This window comes from Spermophilus citellus (genome assembly GCF_964194105.1).
Source record: "Spermophilus citellus genome assembly, chromosome: 1".
Classification (NCBI taxonomy): domain Eukaryota; kingdom Metazoa; phylum Chordata; class Mammalia; order Rodentia; family Sciuridae; genus Spermophilus; species Spermophilus citellus.
Window position 1 is genome coordinate 35,612,764 of NC_138182.1, and position 16,525 is coordinate 35,629,288.

The window sequence follows — 16,525 nt, forward strand, 5'->3', positions numbered from 1 at the left end:
TGTGTCTTGCCAGCTTTTCTGCTGTTGGACTACCTGTTTTGCTACTTTAAATGTCTGCCTGTCCTGTCCTTGCCCTTCTCATAGTACAGTTATGATTTACTGAGTGGTTATTATGTGCTAGAACTGTTACACAAACTTTAGATCTACTTTAAAGTTCTGATAATAATGTGTGTCCTTCACAGTCATTGCCATTTTAATTTCCAATCAGTCCTTGCTGCTACCACTTCTTGAGTCTCTTTTTATGTTTTTTATTTTTGTTTCTCTGGTCTCTGGTTGTTTTTCCTGATACTTCTGGCTTTTGCTTAATGGTTGGTCTCTTACTAGCTCTCATAAGACATGTTGCTCCTTTCTATGTGGCAGACAAATCAGTCTTGGTGTATCATTTGTGAATCTCCTGATGCTGCCGCCCGCCTCTGTCGTAGTGTCTGCCTTCACTGACAGAGGCCGCTTTCTCTCAAAGCCTTTGTGGCATGACCCTTCAGGTGGGCATTACTTTTCTTTCCTCTTTCTTCCTTTCTCCCTCTATTCCCTCTGCATTTTCTTTCCTCCTTTCCCACCCATCACTCCTTTCTCTCTGTCTGAAGAGAACTGGAATAAAGAATATTTTTTTGATGCCTCTAAATTCTAGAAGGCAGGTTGCCAGATAATCTCAGATGGTGTTATAAATCTGCTAAGGAAAAACTCTGTCTATAGTTAACAACCTTTATATTTTGCTCTAATAATTATGTTTGATATTTAGAAAAAATATCATTTTATTGATGGAAGATATAATTTAAGTTTCCATGAGGCCTGGATCTAAAAAGAAATCATCAAGTGGAATTACGATTTTTAAATTCAAATGCCATTCATGATTTGCAGTATAGTGTAATTTGCTCTTCTGTTGCCTTATTCCAAAGGATCAATTTTATAAATACATCAGTGTAAAGATAAATTAATTTCTGTAATTCGAGAGGTTTTGTATGGTGTTATGCATACATTTATAAATCTCATTTTATCAGGTTTCATTTGTTGGCATTGTGACATATTCTGAAATCCAATTACAGAGAAACTTCAACTTTCAAAAGGATTTATTAAACATCTGTTGTGTATGTGCTGTTCTACCAGATGCTGCAAAGATGTAAAGGAAGCAGAAAACACAGTGCAGTGTCTGTGTTCATATGTAGAATTAGGAAAGCAAGAAGCTACAATAAAAGTAGTAGCTTAAGGGCAGATGCAACATATAAGTATACACATATCAGTGTGGTTGAGAGTGTGTTCATTAGCAATTAAATACAAGGGAAGAGAAAGATCAGTGAGAGATGGAATTTTAATTAGAGGAGAGTCCTCGTAGCTAATGTTGAGCCAGATCTAATTATTGCCCCAGTAGTTTTATAGTTAGGTAAATATGCTGATACTAATTTACAGTTTATCTCCTTTCCTATACTCTGATTAATAGGAACAAACTTGGCACAATAGCTTAAGAAATTCTTTAATTTTGGGAGGAATATTTTGTGACAGAGCATTTATTTTCACCAATGATATGTATTTTAAGAATATAGCAACTGCTTTTGTGTTTTATTGTTGAACTAAATTTATTTTCAAACTGGTATTAAACTTCAGAATGACCCCATTTTATGTGATATTTCTGATGATAATTGCCCTAAGCCAAATTCTGCAGATCACAGATCATTTTTGTAGAGTATACCTATGTTTAAGATGTTTATCATCTCTTATGACTTACTACTAAGAAAACTACTATTAAGAAGGTATTTTATGATCTCTGCATGAATGAAATTGTTCTTTCAATTTTGATGCTATTCATACCACATCATTAATAAAGAAAAGACATTTTTAAAGAAATGTTTAATTTTTGTTACATATTTTAATAGGTTCGAATTGAACAAGTGATACTTGCTGAACCTGGAGCAGTTTTATTATATAAAATTTCTAATCTCCTCAAATTTTATCATCATACAATCAGGTAAGTGGAATAATGAAATGTGCTTATTAAATCCCTTGGGATATTTCTTATCAGTTAGAGGACAGTATAAGATATTTTGTTTTCATTGGGTGCTTAAGTGTAACTGGTAGAACCTCCACATGGTCTGATTCCTTATGTGCCTGTTATACCTGCATATTTATCCCCATGTCATTTCGCTTTCTTTCTTTCTTCTTTAAGCAAACCACACATACACAAACACACACAACTTGTATGACAATATAGATCTTTAAAGTATTTATTGAGTTTTCCTATATTAATAAATAAGGTCCATGACAACTGAAGCAACTTTATAGGACATAATGAGTGACATATCCTATTTTGGATGTAAATAACCTAAATTGTTCTTTAGCATTTGGTTTCCTGTCAGTGATAAAATAGAGTGATAGTTTTATCTTCTCTACATAAAAGCAACTTTGTCTGATTCTAAAATTTGCACTCATTTTTGCTTTGTATGTATTTTGGTAGTACACACTTGAGCAGTATTATAAATGTCACTGGAAATCTGCAATGTTTGTGGAATTGTTAAAACAGTGTCCTTCTAAGCTATATTTTTAATAATCTCCATATATTTCCATTAAAAATTATTTAAAATCCAGTATGCCTATATCAGGATCAGAATTCCAACTGTTAAAATCCAAGAGGGTTATAACTGTTTGATCCAGAGAGGTTCAGGGATCACTAATTCACAGAACACCACAAAAACTACAGTGATGACTATCTACCTCTTAGAGACTGAGAGTAGCCACTCAAATGTCAATCTAAAAAAAGAGCTTCACATCCCATTGGTAGATTTTCAAACAAAACTAAGCCACAGGCTATAGCACTGATCAGAGATAGGATTGGGGTTAATATAACATTTTAGATACAAACTTATTATTAATATTCCTCATACTTCTAACAACAAATTAGCTCCAGTTGTAATGAGTTAGACTTCTTAAAATGAGTATGATAAATACTTAGAAAACATAGGAGCAACTAAAAGCAAATAGACATAGTAAGTAGTATGTTATAAAAAAGTTATAAAGTAATTTTAAAAAATTATTTGGTAATACCCATGATAGTGCTGCATAAAAACCTATTTGAAGGTAATGACAACTTATTTTCTAATGTAGAAAACACTATAAATAAAATCAGTTGGATTTTAAAGATAATAATAGGTTTTTTTAGGCTCTGAGAATTATAATTGTTCTATATTTGATCATGGTATGGAGGATGACAAAATCTTTTGATATAGGGTTTTTGCATGTTCCTTTTCTACTTGGTGACACATTCCCTCATTTAGTCAGTTAAAAAGTTGACTGTAAACTTGTTGGTTTTCTAGTTGCTAAGGAAATAGCAATGAACAAAACAATTCCTAATCTTACATTCTAACAAGGGAAACATATGATTTTAGATAGTGATAAGAGCCCTGAAGAGAAATATAGCAGGAGAAAGGAAATAGAAATTATAGGAAGTGACTGTGTATGGTAGGTGCATGTTTGTGACAATTTCTGAAGCTCTTTCAGTGGAGGTGACAGTTGATAGTCCTGAATAATGTGGAGAAGTTGGGCATGGAAAGATCTTGGAGAGGGATCTCCTAGGCAGAAGTACACTGTATCTGAAGCTAGGAAAAGGTTGTACTATGGAGACTCAGAACGGAGACCAGTGGTTGGACTCTATAATGAATTGGAAGGAGTAGGGGAATCAGAAAGGTAGAGAGAGGCAGGTCATATGGGACTTGTAGACCAGGCTGAAGATCTAGATTTGACTTTTAGTCGTTGAGAAAGATTTGAGAGGATTTTATGTGACCAGAGCTGAATAATGAGTAGAGTTACTCTGGAAACTGTGTGGATAATATAATGTAGTGGCATTAAGGGGAAGCAAGGCAGGTATTTAGGAAGTATAGACAATGTGTTAGGCAAGAGTGATAGTCTTCAAGGTGGTGATTCTGGAGTCATTTTATGTTATAGCCAATAGGACATAAATTGTCCAGGTAATGTGAGATGGGAGTAGTCAAGGATGAGTTCTTGGCATTTGGTTTGAATAACAAGGTGGATAATATTGTTGCTTGTTGTGATGGGAACTGTTGGAGAGGAATAGGCTGATGGGGTGGTGGTGGTAAAGAGTCCAGTTCCGTTTGGGCCAAGTCAGGTATGATATACCTGTGAACGTAGAGTAGAAGATCTTGAGTGAGTGACATAACAGAAATGAGGGCCCAAACTATAAGTTTGGTAGTCTTCAGCGTATAGGTAATATCTGAAACAATAGGACTAGGTAAGATTACTTAAGGAGTGAAAGAGTGAGGAATAAGGCCTAGAACTGAGGCATCAGGCATGCCAGTGTGTAGACGTCAGGAAGAGGAGAAACTCATGAAGAAAAGTGTAGAGGAATTGCCAGTGAACTTAGGGGAAAAGCAGGAAACATGCACAGTCTAACCAGTGTACTTCCTAGATGTGGAATCCAGGAAACAAGGAATCTAGCACACTTAGATTCCGTATCCTTTCCTAGAACATTTCGCCCTAAGTCAGTAATTGCTCTGTTTTTGTATTTGTTTACTTTCCTTTGCCCTTATCACTGTTTTAGATCCAGTCTATTAAATGGGCTGTACACTTCCGAGAGATATAGCCTAACACATTAAGCAATCCCCTTCCCCTCGTTCCTCCTGACCTCCCTCTTGGAGCACTCTTGTCTTCCAGTCCAGGTGGTTACTCTCCAGGCCTACTGTATGGCTGTCAGGTGAGGTTCATCTTCTTCATCAGACTGCTTCTTCACCATGTTGGCTGGCCCCAATTCCTTGTTCAGCTCTGAATAGTATTAATGTGCTTATAAAGGTGTAAGCATTAAATATTTATCAGAACCCTATAATCATAAGTGTATTAGGAAAGCTGGGGAAGGTCATGTTTGGATATGTGGTAGGAAAGAACTGTGTGAAAGAGTTTAACTCTCGTCTTCTATATCAGTATATAATACCCAGAACTAAAACAACTATAGGCAAATAAGCATGTTGGGTAGAAATATGAAGTGAGATATCAGAAGAAATGTCTGTAAGTATCTGGACCAGTTACTGAACACTAGTGAGTACTCAGTAACCGGTAAATTCTAGTCCTGAGTAACTGTAAATTACAACCAGTAACTTCAAAATACTGTAAATATATCTTGATATTTCTTCATTTTTTTTCATCAAAGTGTCAGTTTCTTTTTGCAATCATTTAATTTACATCCACTATTGCTTAATATATACATTTATTTTGAGGAATAGTCATTTTGATTGTTTGCATAGGCATATGTGGGAATTCTTTATAATCTGTTTTAGTGTTTCAATTATAATATTTTTACTGAAATATTTATTTCTTTTAAAAATACAGGTGTTGTGACAGATACCTCTTTAGTAATTGGATTGTATTTTACTGTTTGCTTTAAACATTTTTTAACTGCTAATTTGCTTTCTTTGTATGAACTGTGTAAGAATTTATCTAATTTATTTCAGTTGTAGAATGTATTGAGATATATAGTGTAAATATTTGCTTTTGTAGTAACTCACATATAATATATAATTTATCAATACATTTGCTGTATTTTTAACTTACTATTTATCATTATTTATAGATGTCATAATATTTATCTTGAGCAATCTGGTTTAGGCATTATATGATTTTATTGTGCCTTTACAAATTATAACTTGCTACCAAATTATAGTATATTTTCACATCAACAAAAAATTTCCCTAAAAACAATTTAAATTAGGAAAATAAAATTGGTATTTGTTTTATATGGATATTTATCTTAGATTCTGGCAAAAATGGAAAACCATTTGGATTGATGTAAGAAATATTTTATAGTAGTAAATTAAGAATTATGGAATGTACTAATGTAATTGAATATTCCAAAATATCAGATTTTTCATAATTAGTCTAAGGGTCCTACTTTTTAAGCAGCCATATTAAAATTGAGAAGCTATAATTTTAGTTATTGATATAGCAGTTGTAATCAAAAGAACTCAATATTTATACAATTTAATTATTTTATTAGTAGAGCTGTTGATGGAATGCCTTTCTTAGAATTAAAAATAGGTCTTGGATAATCAAGACTCATTTACTCTAATAGAGGAAAAATAGAGGTACAGTTTACACATTGCAGAGGTAGGTTCTAACCTACAGTTGTGCTAAAAGAGATTGTGAAATACTAAAAATAGCATAGGTTGAGGATCCCTTATCCAGAATGTTTAAGGCCAGAAGAATTTTAAACTTAAAAAGTTTTCAGATTTTGAAATATTTACATAGACTTTATCAGTTGAGCATCCCTAATCTGAATATCCTAAATCCAGAGTGCTCTGAATCAACTTTTGAATATAACATGACACTCAAAAATTACAGATTTTAGAGCATTTTGGATTTTCAAAATAAATATGCTGAACATATAGTTTGTTTTCAGTTTTCCTTTTTCATCATTAACTAAAAAAACCCATAATTTTATATGAAGCTGGAATAATTTTTTTGATTCATAAATTGTATTCTAAATAAAAACTTTCATTTTAATATAGGTCTTTTTAAAGCATTATACTAAAAAAACCTGAATTGTTTTAGCTTCTGTTTTGCAATCTGAAATATTGTTTGCTTTTAGTGGCATTGTTGGAAATAGTGCAACTACTTTATTGACTACCATTGAAGAAATGCATTTGCTAAGCAAAAAAATATTCTTCAATAGTTTGAGTCTTCATGCAAGTAAATTAATGGACAAGGTATGTTTGAAAAATGCAGTTCTTAAACTATGTGACTGTGAATTTTTCGCATTTAGAGATGTTTTAATGTCTTTACATTGGTTAATGATTCCCCCCCCCCCATCTTATTAAATATTCTTTTGAGTTCTTACTTTGAGAACAAAATTCATGTTGAGTGGCTTACTGGATCCAAGTTTATAATCTGTCTTCCTGGAATAGTATAACATTGAGTCATAAGTGGAGATGGAATGTCAAGCCCTAGTTTCACTACCATTTTTTCCATAACCAAAAATGTGTAACTAAAGCAAACTTATATATTTAGGTAGGAGCCATCACGCCACACAGATTAGAAAACTGGAACTCTTAAAAAACTTTTTTTCAAACTGCTTACATTTTTACCCTCTGATGTTATAACATTGTTCTTATGAACTTTGTGCTCCTTTGGTTTTTATACTATAATTATTTATAAAAACAAATAAATTAGAAAAAATACCCCACAAAGGATAAATCAATGACAAAAACCTGGAAGAGTCCTATAAGATGTAATATTTTAATTTGAGCAGGGTATTGTGGCAGGGCCTGTGGAATGGGTTCATAATGGTTAAATTTTTCTTTATTTTTGTTTTATTATTAGTTTTTTTCAGAGATGTGTCCCAATCACCATGCTGTTGTTTTTTTTTTTTAATTTGTTGAGGACCTTTATTTTTATTTATTTATATTTGGTGCTGATACTCAAACCCAGTACCTCACACATGCTAGGCAAGCACTCTACCACCAAGCCACAATCCCAGCCCAATGCTGGCTTTTTGATTGTATAACTCTATCCAATAGTCCGATCATATTATTTTTGATTGTACAACTTCATCCAATGGTCTGGTTCATATTAGGCATAAGTTTTATCCTGAAGAATAGTATTATATAGTGTCAAATAGTTAGTAGCAGAGAACGTGGTCCATCTTTGTTTTTTTAAGCTCAGAGAAGCCTTAATAGGAGTCTATTTCATGGTAACTGTGCATGACACAAGTTCTTTTGGAAAGCAGCAATAATATATGGAACTGAAGTATCTATCTTATATTTTTTTGCTTTGTGTATGTGTTTGCACCAGAAATGTATTAACAGTCGATTCTGGTTATGTTTGTTTATATGAGTTCTTATGTAAATAAATTTTTCTGAAATAATTCATACATGATACAAACATTGAACATGAAGAGATAAACACTAGCTAATAAGAGTGCAGTGGCCTCTGTTGGCCTTAGGTCGTGTCTCCTTTATGGGAGAATGATCAGTGGAATCAGTGATTGCTGTACTCATCACAATTTATGAAACTCCTGTGCTTAGGGTGCTGTGTTAGCACAAAAGAAGGAGTGTGTGGCAATCCATGCATGCTTCTTTTCCGGGAGAGAGGTGCTAAAGGGAACTTTGAAGGACATATAGGATTTTGATGTTAAAGAAGGAGGTAAATAGAGGGTCTTCTAAGTAGAAGAAATAAATAGAATATGCCAGAACATAAGCTACAAGTCACCAATAAACACATTTTTTTTTAATTTGTTAAGAAAATCACTTGGAAATTGGTGTGTTGTGTGAGTAGGAGGGAGGCCAGATGGGAGACAGGCATTGAAGGGAGTACTGAAGCCATTTGTGGAAATACATGACCTAAGAGGGATTTGGAAATACCCATGATGGACAGATACTTGAGGGGTGAAGGTAAAATCTTCAAAACTTGATGACTGATTGAATATGGACAAGAGAGAGGAATGGGTCTGGAATAATTTCTCTGTTGATCATAAATCTTTGGAATACAGAAAAGGGGTAAAATTTGGGAGATAAAGATGCTGATGTTGTCTTAGTAGAAAAGTTGAATTTGAGGGACCTACCTGTGGAATATCTCTCTGGAACTGGAACTCTGCATTTGGATTTAGAGTTTTGCATGAAAGATGTATTTGAACCCTTAGGTTTAAATGAAGTTACTAGGGATAATTTTTTGTAAGAATAAAGCTACCAGGAATCACAGTTGGGGGAACACTGACATTTAAGAGAGGAAAAAAGTTACCAGTATGATGCTGAGAGAGAATAACCAGAGGAAGGAGGAGGATGAGAGCGTCTTTTCAGAAGGCCAAGATCGTGGAGCTTCCAGGAGGTAGGCTGGTGGATGACAGGTGCTGCATGAGGAGTTCTAGTCAAGACAAGGCAGCAGGTTTGCTCTCTGGCACTGTATAGACGACCAGTGGCCTTGCTGAACAAGATTAGTCTTGTGGTAGGGACAGCAGCCAAATTTCAGTAAGTGGAAAAGCACAGGGATAAGTATATTACTCAAAGCTGCATGAGGGACTCAATGACTGAAAATAAAAATGTATTTGTCTTTCATATTTAGATATTCAAAAGACAATAATAACACTGTGATAATTAGGAAGGATGAAATTAAATTTCTCTGACAAATTGGAAGAGAAAAGCAGAACTATTTAAAAGACCAACAAAATTGATGACCTTCTAGCAAATCTCATTAAGGAAAAACAAGTAAAATTTAAAGACTGTAACTTTAGAAATCAGAAAATTCTCAGAAGTGGATTAAAACTTTGTAGAGAATATCGTGCAATTTTATGCTGAAATAATCTGGAAAACTGCGTAAGAAGAAAAATTTTAAGATAATATAAATTGATTTTAAAATAGTTAAAGATAAGAGGAAACAGGAAGACTGGCTTCTCATCTTGTGCTGCAGCCAGGGCCTTTCTCCAAATGATAAACTGGGTAGATGTAAGCCTGCCTTACTGTTACCTCCTCACAGGATCACTGTCCTTCAATTCCTGCTGTCCAGTGTCCAAGTAGTTTTTAAAAGTGTATTACTTACTTGTTTGGTATATGAGGGCTGTTGCACATGTAAAGGAATTAAAGTTCTGTGTCCATCAGAAAAAAAAAATGAAATAAAAAAGGATGGCAAATGTAAATACACCTTGGGAGGGAGGAAAGGCAACTAAAGAATATTCTGCACGGCTGATCTCAGATTGCCAAGATGTTTCATTCCTATCTGTGAGGAGTGGACAGTTTTATACAACACAGAGAAATAGGAGGAGCATTCCAGTTCTTTGATAGTATAACACTGACATTAAAACCTGTTGAAGGTAGTGCAGTAGTGAGGACCACAAGTCAGTCACTTTTTCACTTTCCAAAAAATGTGTCATTAGGTCAGACCCATCATTATATTAAGACCAGGTGTGATTTATTCCACAAATATATAAAACCAGATGTGATTTATTCCACAAATATAAGAATATATCAGAGTTAGAAAATAAATGTTTTAGGTGATCAAGGATACTATTATATATATGTTTATGTGTGTGTATATATGTATACATATATGTTAAGTGTTTACACATTAAAATATGGTGATTAAAAATAGACTTATTAAATATGTAAAATATGTTAAATTTTATATTGTCATGATGTTTAATCAAATTGGGGAGAAAAACCTTAGTACATAAGTAATGGAAGAATACTTCTTTAATAATGTGAAGATAAATAGAACTAATAGCCTACATAGTTAACATAGAAGTTCTAGAGGCATATTCCTATCTAAATGAAGATCAAGAATGCTTGCCAATACTTTTGGATAATAGCCAAGGTAGATGGACCAGATAAAGGGCTGGGGGTGTGGCTCAATGGTAGAGTGCTTACCTAGCACTTAGCCTGGGCCAGACCCAGAGTTCAATTCCCAGTACTTCAGAAAGGCAGGGGTGGGAAAAGAGATCTAAATATTTCAAATGAAGAGACATTAGATTATTGATGAATGTTATGATTGTCTACTGTAAAAACATAGGAGAATCAGCTGGAAAGCTATAGACCCAGAAAACAAATTTTCCTAAATCCTAGCTCACAAGGAACTCAGTACTACTTACCTGAATGACTGGGTTCCCTTCATTTTTTGATAGCCCATGTTCCGTCATTATCTTACTTTCTCTTTTACCTTTGTCACTTTACCATGTTCACTTTGCAAAACCATCATGGATTAATTTTTGTATGTATTGTCACCACTAAGCATTGCTTTAAGAAATTATGAAATTATATAGACTGAAGATTGGAAAATTCACTAAGATGAGCTCTGTGATGTCCAGCAAATGCTGTGTGATTGTAGGCAGCCACTCCTCTTTACCTTACTTTTGACCATCTGGACAAGTCTACATGTAGCCTCCTGTCAAATGTACCAAGCCTTGCCAAGACTGGACAGTGGGTATTTTAAAAGATCTTTGCCAATGTGGTGAGCAAAAAGTGACATCTCATAGTTTTTCTCACTTGAATTTCTGTGATTCTATAAAGAAAGAACATTTTATCTTTTTTGCCTGTGTGTGAGTTGTTGAGTCCTTTGCCATTTTCCTACTGGATTATGTCTTATTCTTAATTTCTGATATTCTTTATACCTTAAGAATATTAACATTTATGTTATAAACATTTTCTATAAATTATCGTTTTCCTTTTAAATTTGCCTGTAGTCTTTTCTGATCAACTTTTAATTTTTCCATGGCAAAATCTTTAAGTTTTTTTCTCCTTATAGTTTTTCCCTTGAAAACATGCCATGTTTGAAAAGTTCTCTACAGGAAATAAATTTAGAATTTAGTATGTGATGAAGTTAGCTTTCATTGGTGAGAAAATTATAGGTTGTTTAACTAATTTGTTTATATGTATGTTCTAAGGTTTCACTCAATATTTTTGATGTTCCTGAAGTTTGCTTTTGTCTGTACTAGGAATTTTGTTTACCTTTCCAAAGTGGGTGCCAGTTTGTTTATGTCCCTATCAAATGTTAAATTTCTCTATATTTTACTACTCATAAAAGTTAAAATGAAAGTTGCAAGAAAATAGGAAGATACAGTGGATAACAAAAGGCACCTTTTAAGGATGGCCTCTTGCAATGAAAACCTTGAACAGTGTAAAAATGTGAAGAAAGCAATTGTAATTTGAATCTATTAATTACCAGTCACCAATTGCAGCAAATGTGAATTTACAGCAATGAATGGGTTCTAATGATTATTGTTGTTTTTGTTGTCATTGTTGTTAATAATTGTAGCCTGAAACGTTTTTCTCAGATACGAATTGGGCTGAATTAAAGGATATTTTCACATTAAATTAGATTGGATTATGGTACTCTTTATAACATCTGTGTTGCCCATAGGTATATACACACAGACACACATAAAACTGTTTCAAATTTCTTTCAAGAATTTGATACTTTATATTAATTATATCTTTTCTCATTCTGCTTCTTGTCAACCATTTCACTTCCTCTAAAATGATTCTAATGATTCTAACCTTATAAAGAGAACAACACATATTGCAGAATGTTTTTCATTAGGAGAGCTCCCACGTGGAAATTTTGGTTAATAGAAATTTAAGTGGATAGTAAAATTGTTAGGAAGAATATATTAAAAAATAATAAAGGTATAAGCAGAGAGAAACTTTTTATATGAAGAAAAGAAAATTCAAGGACTTCATTTATTAAAACATGTACCTCTTTTCCTCACAAAACATTTGGAGCACTTGAACATTCATGTGGGTGCTCTCTTCCCTACCAGGCTTTCCTGGAACATTTCATGACTACAAGTCTAGGAGAGCAAAAGATAGTGCTGTATCAATTCAAGCCACATAGATATTTTCTGAAATTCTTCTTGCTGTAATAATAATATAATTCTAATTTATAAAGGATATAGTCTGTTATAAATGAAACCCACACTAAATTAATAGAACTGATTTTTGCCCATTCCTCTGAAAACAGCCCTTCATGATTTTTTAAAATAAGTTGTGATTAAATTCCAGGCTGTGGTTATTTAGAGTCCCTTTTTACTACTCAAAGCAAAGGATCACCTGGGAACTTATTGTACATGCAAATATCTCAGGCCCCACTCCAACCCTGGTGAATCAAATATGTATCTTAACAAGATTTCCAGTATATTCATGTGCTCATTCTAAATAAATAGTTTTAGATTGTTCCTTACAGATTGGTCTGCCAAGAAAAAAATAAATTAAAAAAGATATTTTTCAATCGAAATGCTTTTAACATTATTTCAAACAGACATTTGTTTGTATTTTTTACCTTGGATAATTTTATTGACTTAAAAACTTTTTAATTCCAGCTGGGTGTGGTGGTACATGCCTATGATCTCAGCAACTTGAGAGGCTGAAGCAGGAGGATTGCAATTAAAAGCCAGCCTCAGCAACTTAGCGAGGCCCTAAGTAACATACACCCTTTCTCAAAATAAAAAATAAAAATTGCTGGGGATGTGGCACACTCTGGGTTCAATCCCCAGTACCAAAAACAAACAAAAAATTTTAATTTTGGTGGGCTGGGGTTGTGGCTCAGTGGTAGAGCACTTGCCCTGCACATGTAAGGCACTGAGTTCGATCCTCCGAACCACATTAAAAAAATTAATAAGTAAAACAAAGGTATACAAAAAACTTTAATTTTGCTTATTGCCCAAATATGAATGTCACTTATCATGAGCAAAAACAGTCTGTATATAGAATAAGGAAATTAATTTAAAACATAAAGGTGTTTTTTGGTTTATATGTTTTCATTTTTTAAAGCAAATGCCTGAGAAGATTTTGAAATTACAGAACAGAAAATTGGAAGATCTTAAATAGAAGATATTTGAAAGAATAAAATAAAGTTGCAGAGAAATGAAGTCTAGAAAGAGCTTTTGCAGTTTATATGGTGCAAACTTTTCATTTTTCTCTAGGAAAGTCAAAGCACTTATACTCTAAAAGGGATAAAAAGCGCCTAGTCACAAGAAGAATGAGAGCTGTTTTTCATGTTATATCTCTACACAAAGAAAGTAATATACTGAATATTAAGTTTTCAGTAGACTGAAGAATGTTTTTAAATGTGAAATTTTTTCTTTATACTTCAACTTAATTATTAGGGAAAATGTACATAAAATTATGAGTATGTGTTTCACAAAACTCTTGGGCATTAATTAAGAATTATTAATGATCACTTTGTTTATTAATTTTTGATATTACATGGAGATATAATGTCCAATACAGAAGTCATAGTGTATACTTCACTGAATCTTTATTTTTTATTTTATTTTATTTTTTAAGTAAAGGAACTATTTGTAGAGGAACAAATCATTCCTTTTTATTTTTATTTTTTTTTAAAGAGAGAGAGAATTTTTTCAATATTTATTTATTTTTTTTAGTTCTCAGCAGACACAACATCCTTTGTTTGCATGTGGTGCTGAGGATCGAACCCAGGCTGCACGCATGCCAGGCGAGCGCGCCACCGATTGAGCCACATCCCCAGCCCGACACTGAATCTTTATATGTGTGTACTCATTAACCATCATCCCTATCAAGATATTATACCTAACTAGCACCTGAGAAGGCTTTCTCTTGCCCTGACCAGTCAGTGCTTCCCCAGCGTGTACTACCATCTGACACTCTCTCCCCCCTTTTCCCTGCTTTTTAACTTCATATAAATAAATTTATACAGTGTATACATTTTTGGCTCTTATGGTTTATTTAATCTTATGTCTGTAAGATCCATTTGCATGTTTAGTAGTTCATTTTTTAATCATTGTGAAGTTTCTTTGTATAGATAGATTATATAAATACAGTGCAATTTGTTTGCCTATTCTATTGTTGATGGGTGTTTGGGTTATTTCTAGTTCTTGGATATTGTAAATAAAGCTGCTGTGAATATTTCTGTACATCTTTTGCTGGGCATAAGTTTTCATTTCTGTTGTTTGTATCCCCAGATATGGAATATATCTGGGTGATAGAACTGATAAGTTCTAGTAGGTATTTCTCCTGAAAATATTTTCCTATTATTCTTCCAGGAATGTGTGAAAGTGTTAGTTGCTCCACATCCTCTCTAGTCCTTGATGTTGTTGGTCTTTTTAATTTTAGCCATTGTGGAAAATATGGGACAGTATTTCACGTGTGTAGTTTGCATTTTTCTGAAGACTAATTGTGTTGAACAGGTTTTCATGTTTATTGGCTGCTAGATGTAGTCTTTTGAAGTTTGTTGTCCAGTTTTCCATTGGGTTGTCTTTTTTCCCCCTACTCTTATGTAATAATTTTCAGTTTTTGAATTGTTTTTATCACACTTTAATGGTGTATTTTGATGAATAGAAGCATTTAATTTTAATCCTTTCCTGTGTACTAATCTTTTGAAATTAATTCATTTTGTGTTCTGTTTAAGAAACCCGGGAATTGAGGGTGTTCTTCTATGTTTTCTTCCAAGGAGCTTCGTGAGTTTTAGTAGGTATTTCCACATTTAGGTCTTTGATCCTTCTCAGATTGATTTTTTAATATGAGGTAAGGTAGCAGTGAAGATTTTTTTCAACATGGATATACAGTACACTTGATTCAGTACCATCATAAAGACTGTCTTTTCCCTCTGAATTACAGTGAAAACATGACCATGTGATTGGATTTATTTTATAAATGTTGATTTTATTGGTTTATTTTTCTATCCTTTATACCAGTGCCACATTCTTTAATCACTCTACAGCTTTGATATCTATTACCATAAATCTTTCAATTTTGTTCTTTTTTTTGATAGTAGTGCATTGGCTATTTTAAGCAAGACAATTTTAAGTTCTGTGCAATTCCACGTGGATTTAGAATCATCTTGTCAATTTTTCAAAGTAAAAAGCTTTTTAGGATTTTGATTGATTCACTTTGGGAGAATTTAACATCTTAATAATGAATTTTGTAGTCTGTGAATGTGGTATAGCTCTCCCTTCCTTAGTTTCTTACAGTAATATATTTTAATTTTATGGCCTTACACATCTTTTGATAGGCTTATTCTCAGATATTGGATCGTTTCTTGATGCTGTTCTCAGGGTGATATTTTTTTTTTTTAAATTGTATTTTCCACGCATCTGCTACGAGTATAGAGATTATAGTTTGTTTTGAATGTTACATACTTTAAGACAATTGGATTTTAAGTGCAAGGATGAGTCATTGAAGACTTAACAGGTTTAGTGAGAGGGTTGGCCTTTTTTATTTACTTTTAAACGTTTAAAACATTTTGAAAATATTATTTTGGCTGATGTATGGAGACTGGAAGGTAGAGTAGGGGAGATGGGACATCTCAGGAGACTCTTGGAGTCAGCCAGGCAACAGATGACAATGCCTCCCTGTTGGGTGGTAGCATGGGGACAGTTTGCAGCATTATATGTGAATATATCTTAGTGATACAGGGCTTGTTGGTAAATGAGGTCAGGGAAGTGAGGAAAAGAAAGATCATAAAATACTTTTGGGTTGATGGTTTGATGAATGGGATAGTATTAATATTAAAATGTGTATTAAGGTAAAGCTTAGCAAAAACTCCATTTTGTACATATGCCATATTTTCTTTCTTTATTCTTCCACTGATGGACACCTAGGCTGGTTCTGTAGTTTGGCTATTGTGAATTGTGCTTTTATAAACATGTATGCATGTATGGCTATAGTATATGACTTTTAATTCTTGAGGATAAATGCTGAGCAGTTGCATAGCTGGGTCATATGGTGCTTCCATGCCTTGTCTTTTAAGGAACCTCCATACTGATTTCCATAGTGGTTATACTAATTTACAATCCCCTCAGGAGTGTAAAAGTGTTTCTTTTCCTTCACATCCTCTCCAACATTCATTTGTCTTCTTGATGACTGCCATTTTGACTGGTGTAAGATGAAATCTGTGTAGTTTTGATTTTCATTTCCCTAATTGCTAATGATGTTAAACATTTTTTTTTCATATATTTTTTGGCCATTTGTATTTCTTTGAGAAGTGTCTTATTTATTTATTTGCTCATTTATTAATTGGGTTATTTGCTTTTTTGGTGTAAAGATTTTTGAGTTCTTCATATATTCTAGAT

General features: G+C 33.3%; 1 protein-coding gene across 2 annotated transcripts in view; it reads left to right on the plus strand.

The window, feature by feature from the left end:
• The window catches only part of COG6 (component of oligomeric golgi complex 6), a 75,432-nt gene that overhangs the window by 31,633 nt on the left and 27,274 nt on the right, over positions 1-16,525 (plus strand). For both annotated transcript variants that reach the window (XR_014021167.1, XM_081287262.1), the window contains exons 12-13: positions 1,869-1,960; positions 6,581-6,698. Coding sequence is in view for 1 of the 2 variants with exons in the window: in XM_081287262.1 (XP_081143388.1) it covers positions 1,869-1,960; positions 6,581-6,698 (210 nt within the window). In the remaining variant the exon portion in view is untranslated. The remainder of the gene's footprint in view (positions 1-1,868; positions 1,961-6,580; positions 6,699-16,525) is intronic.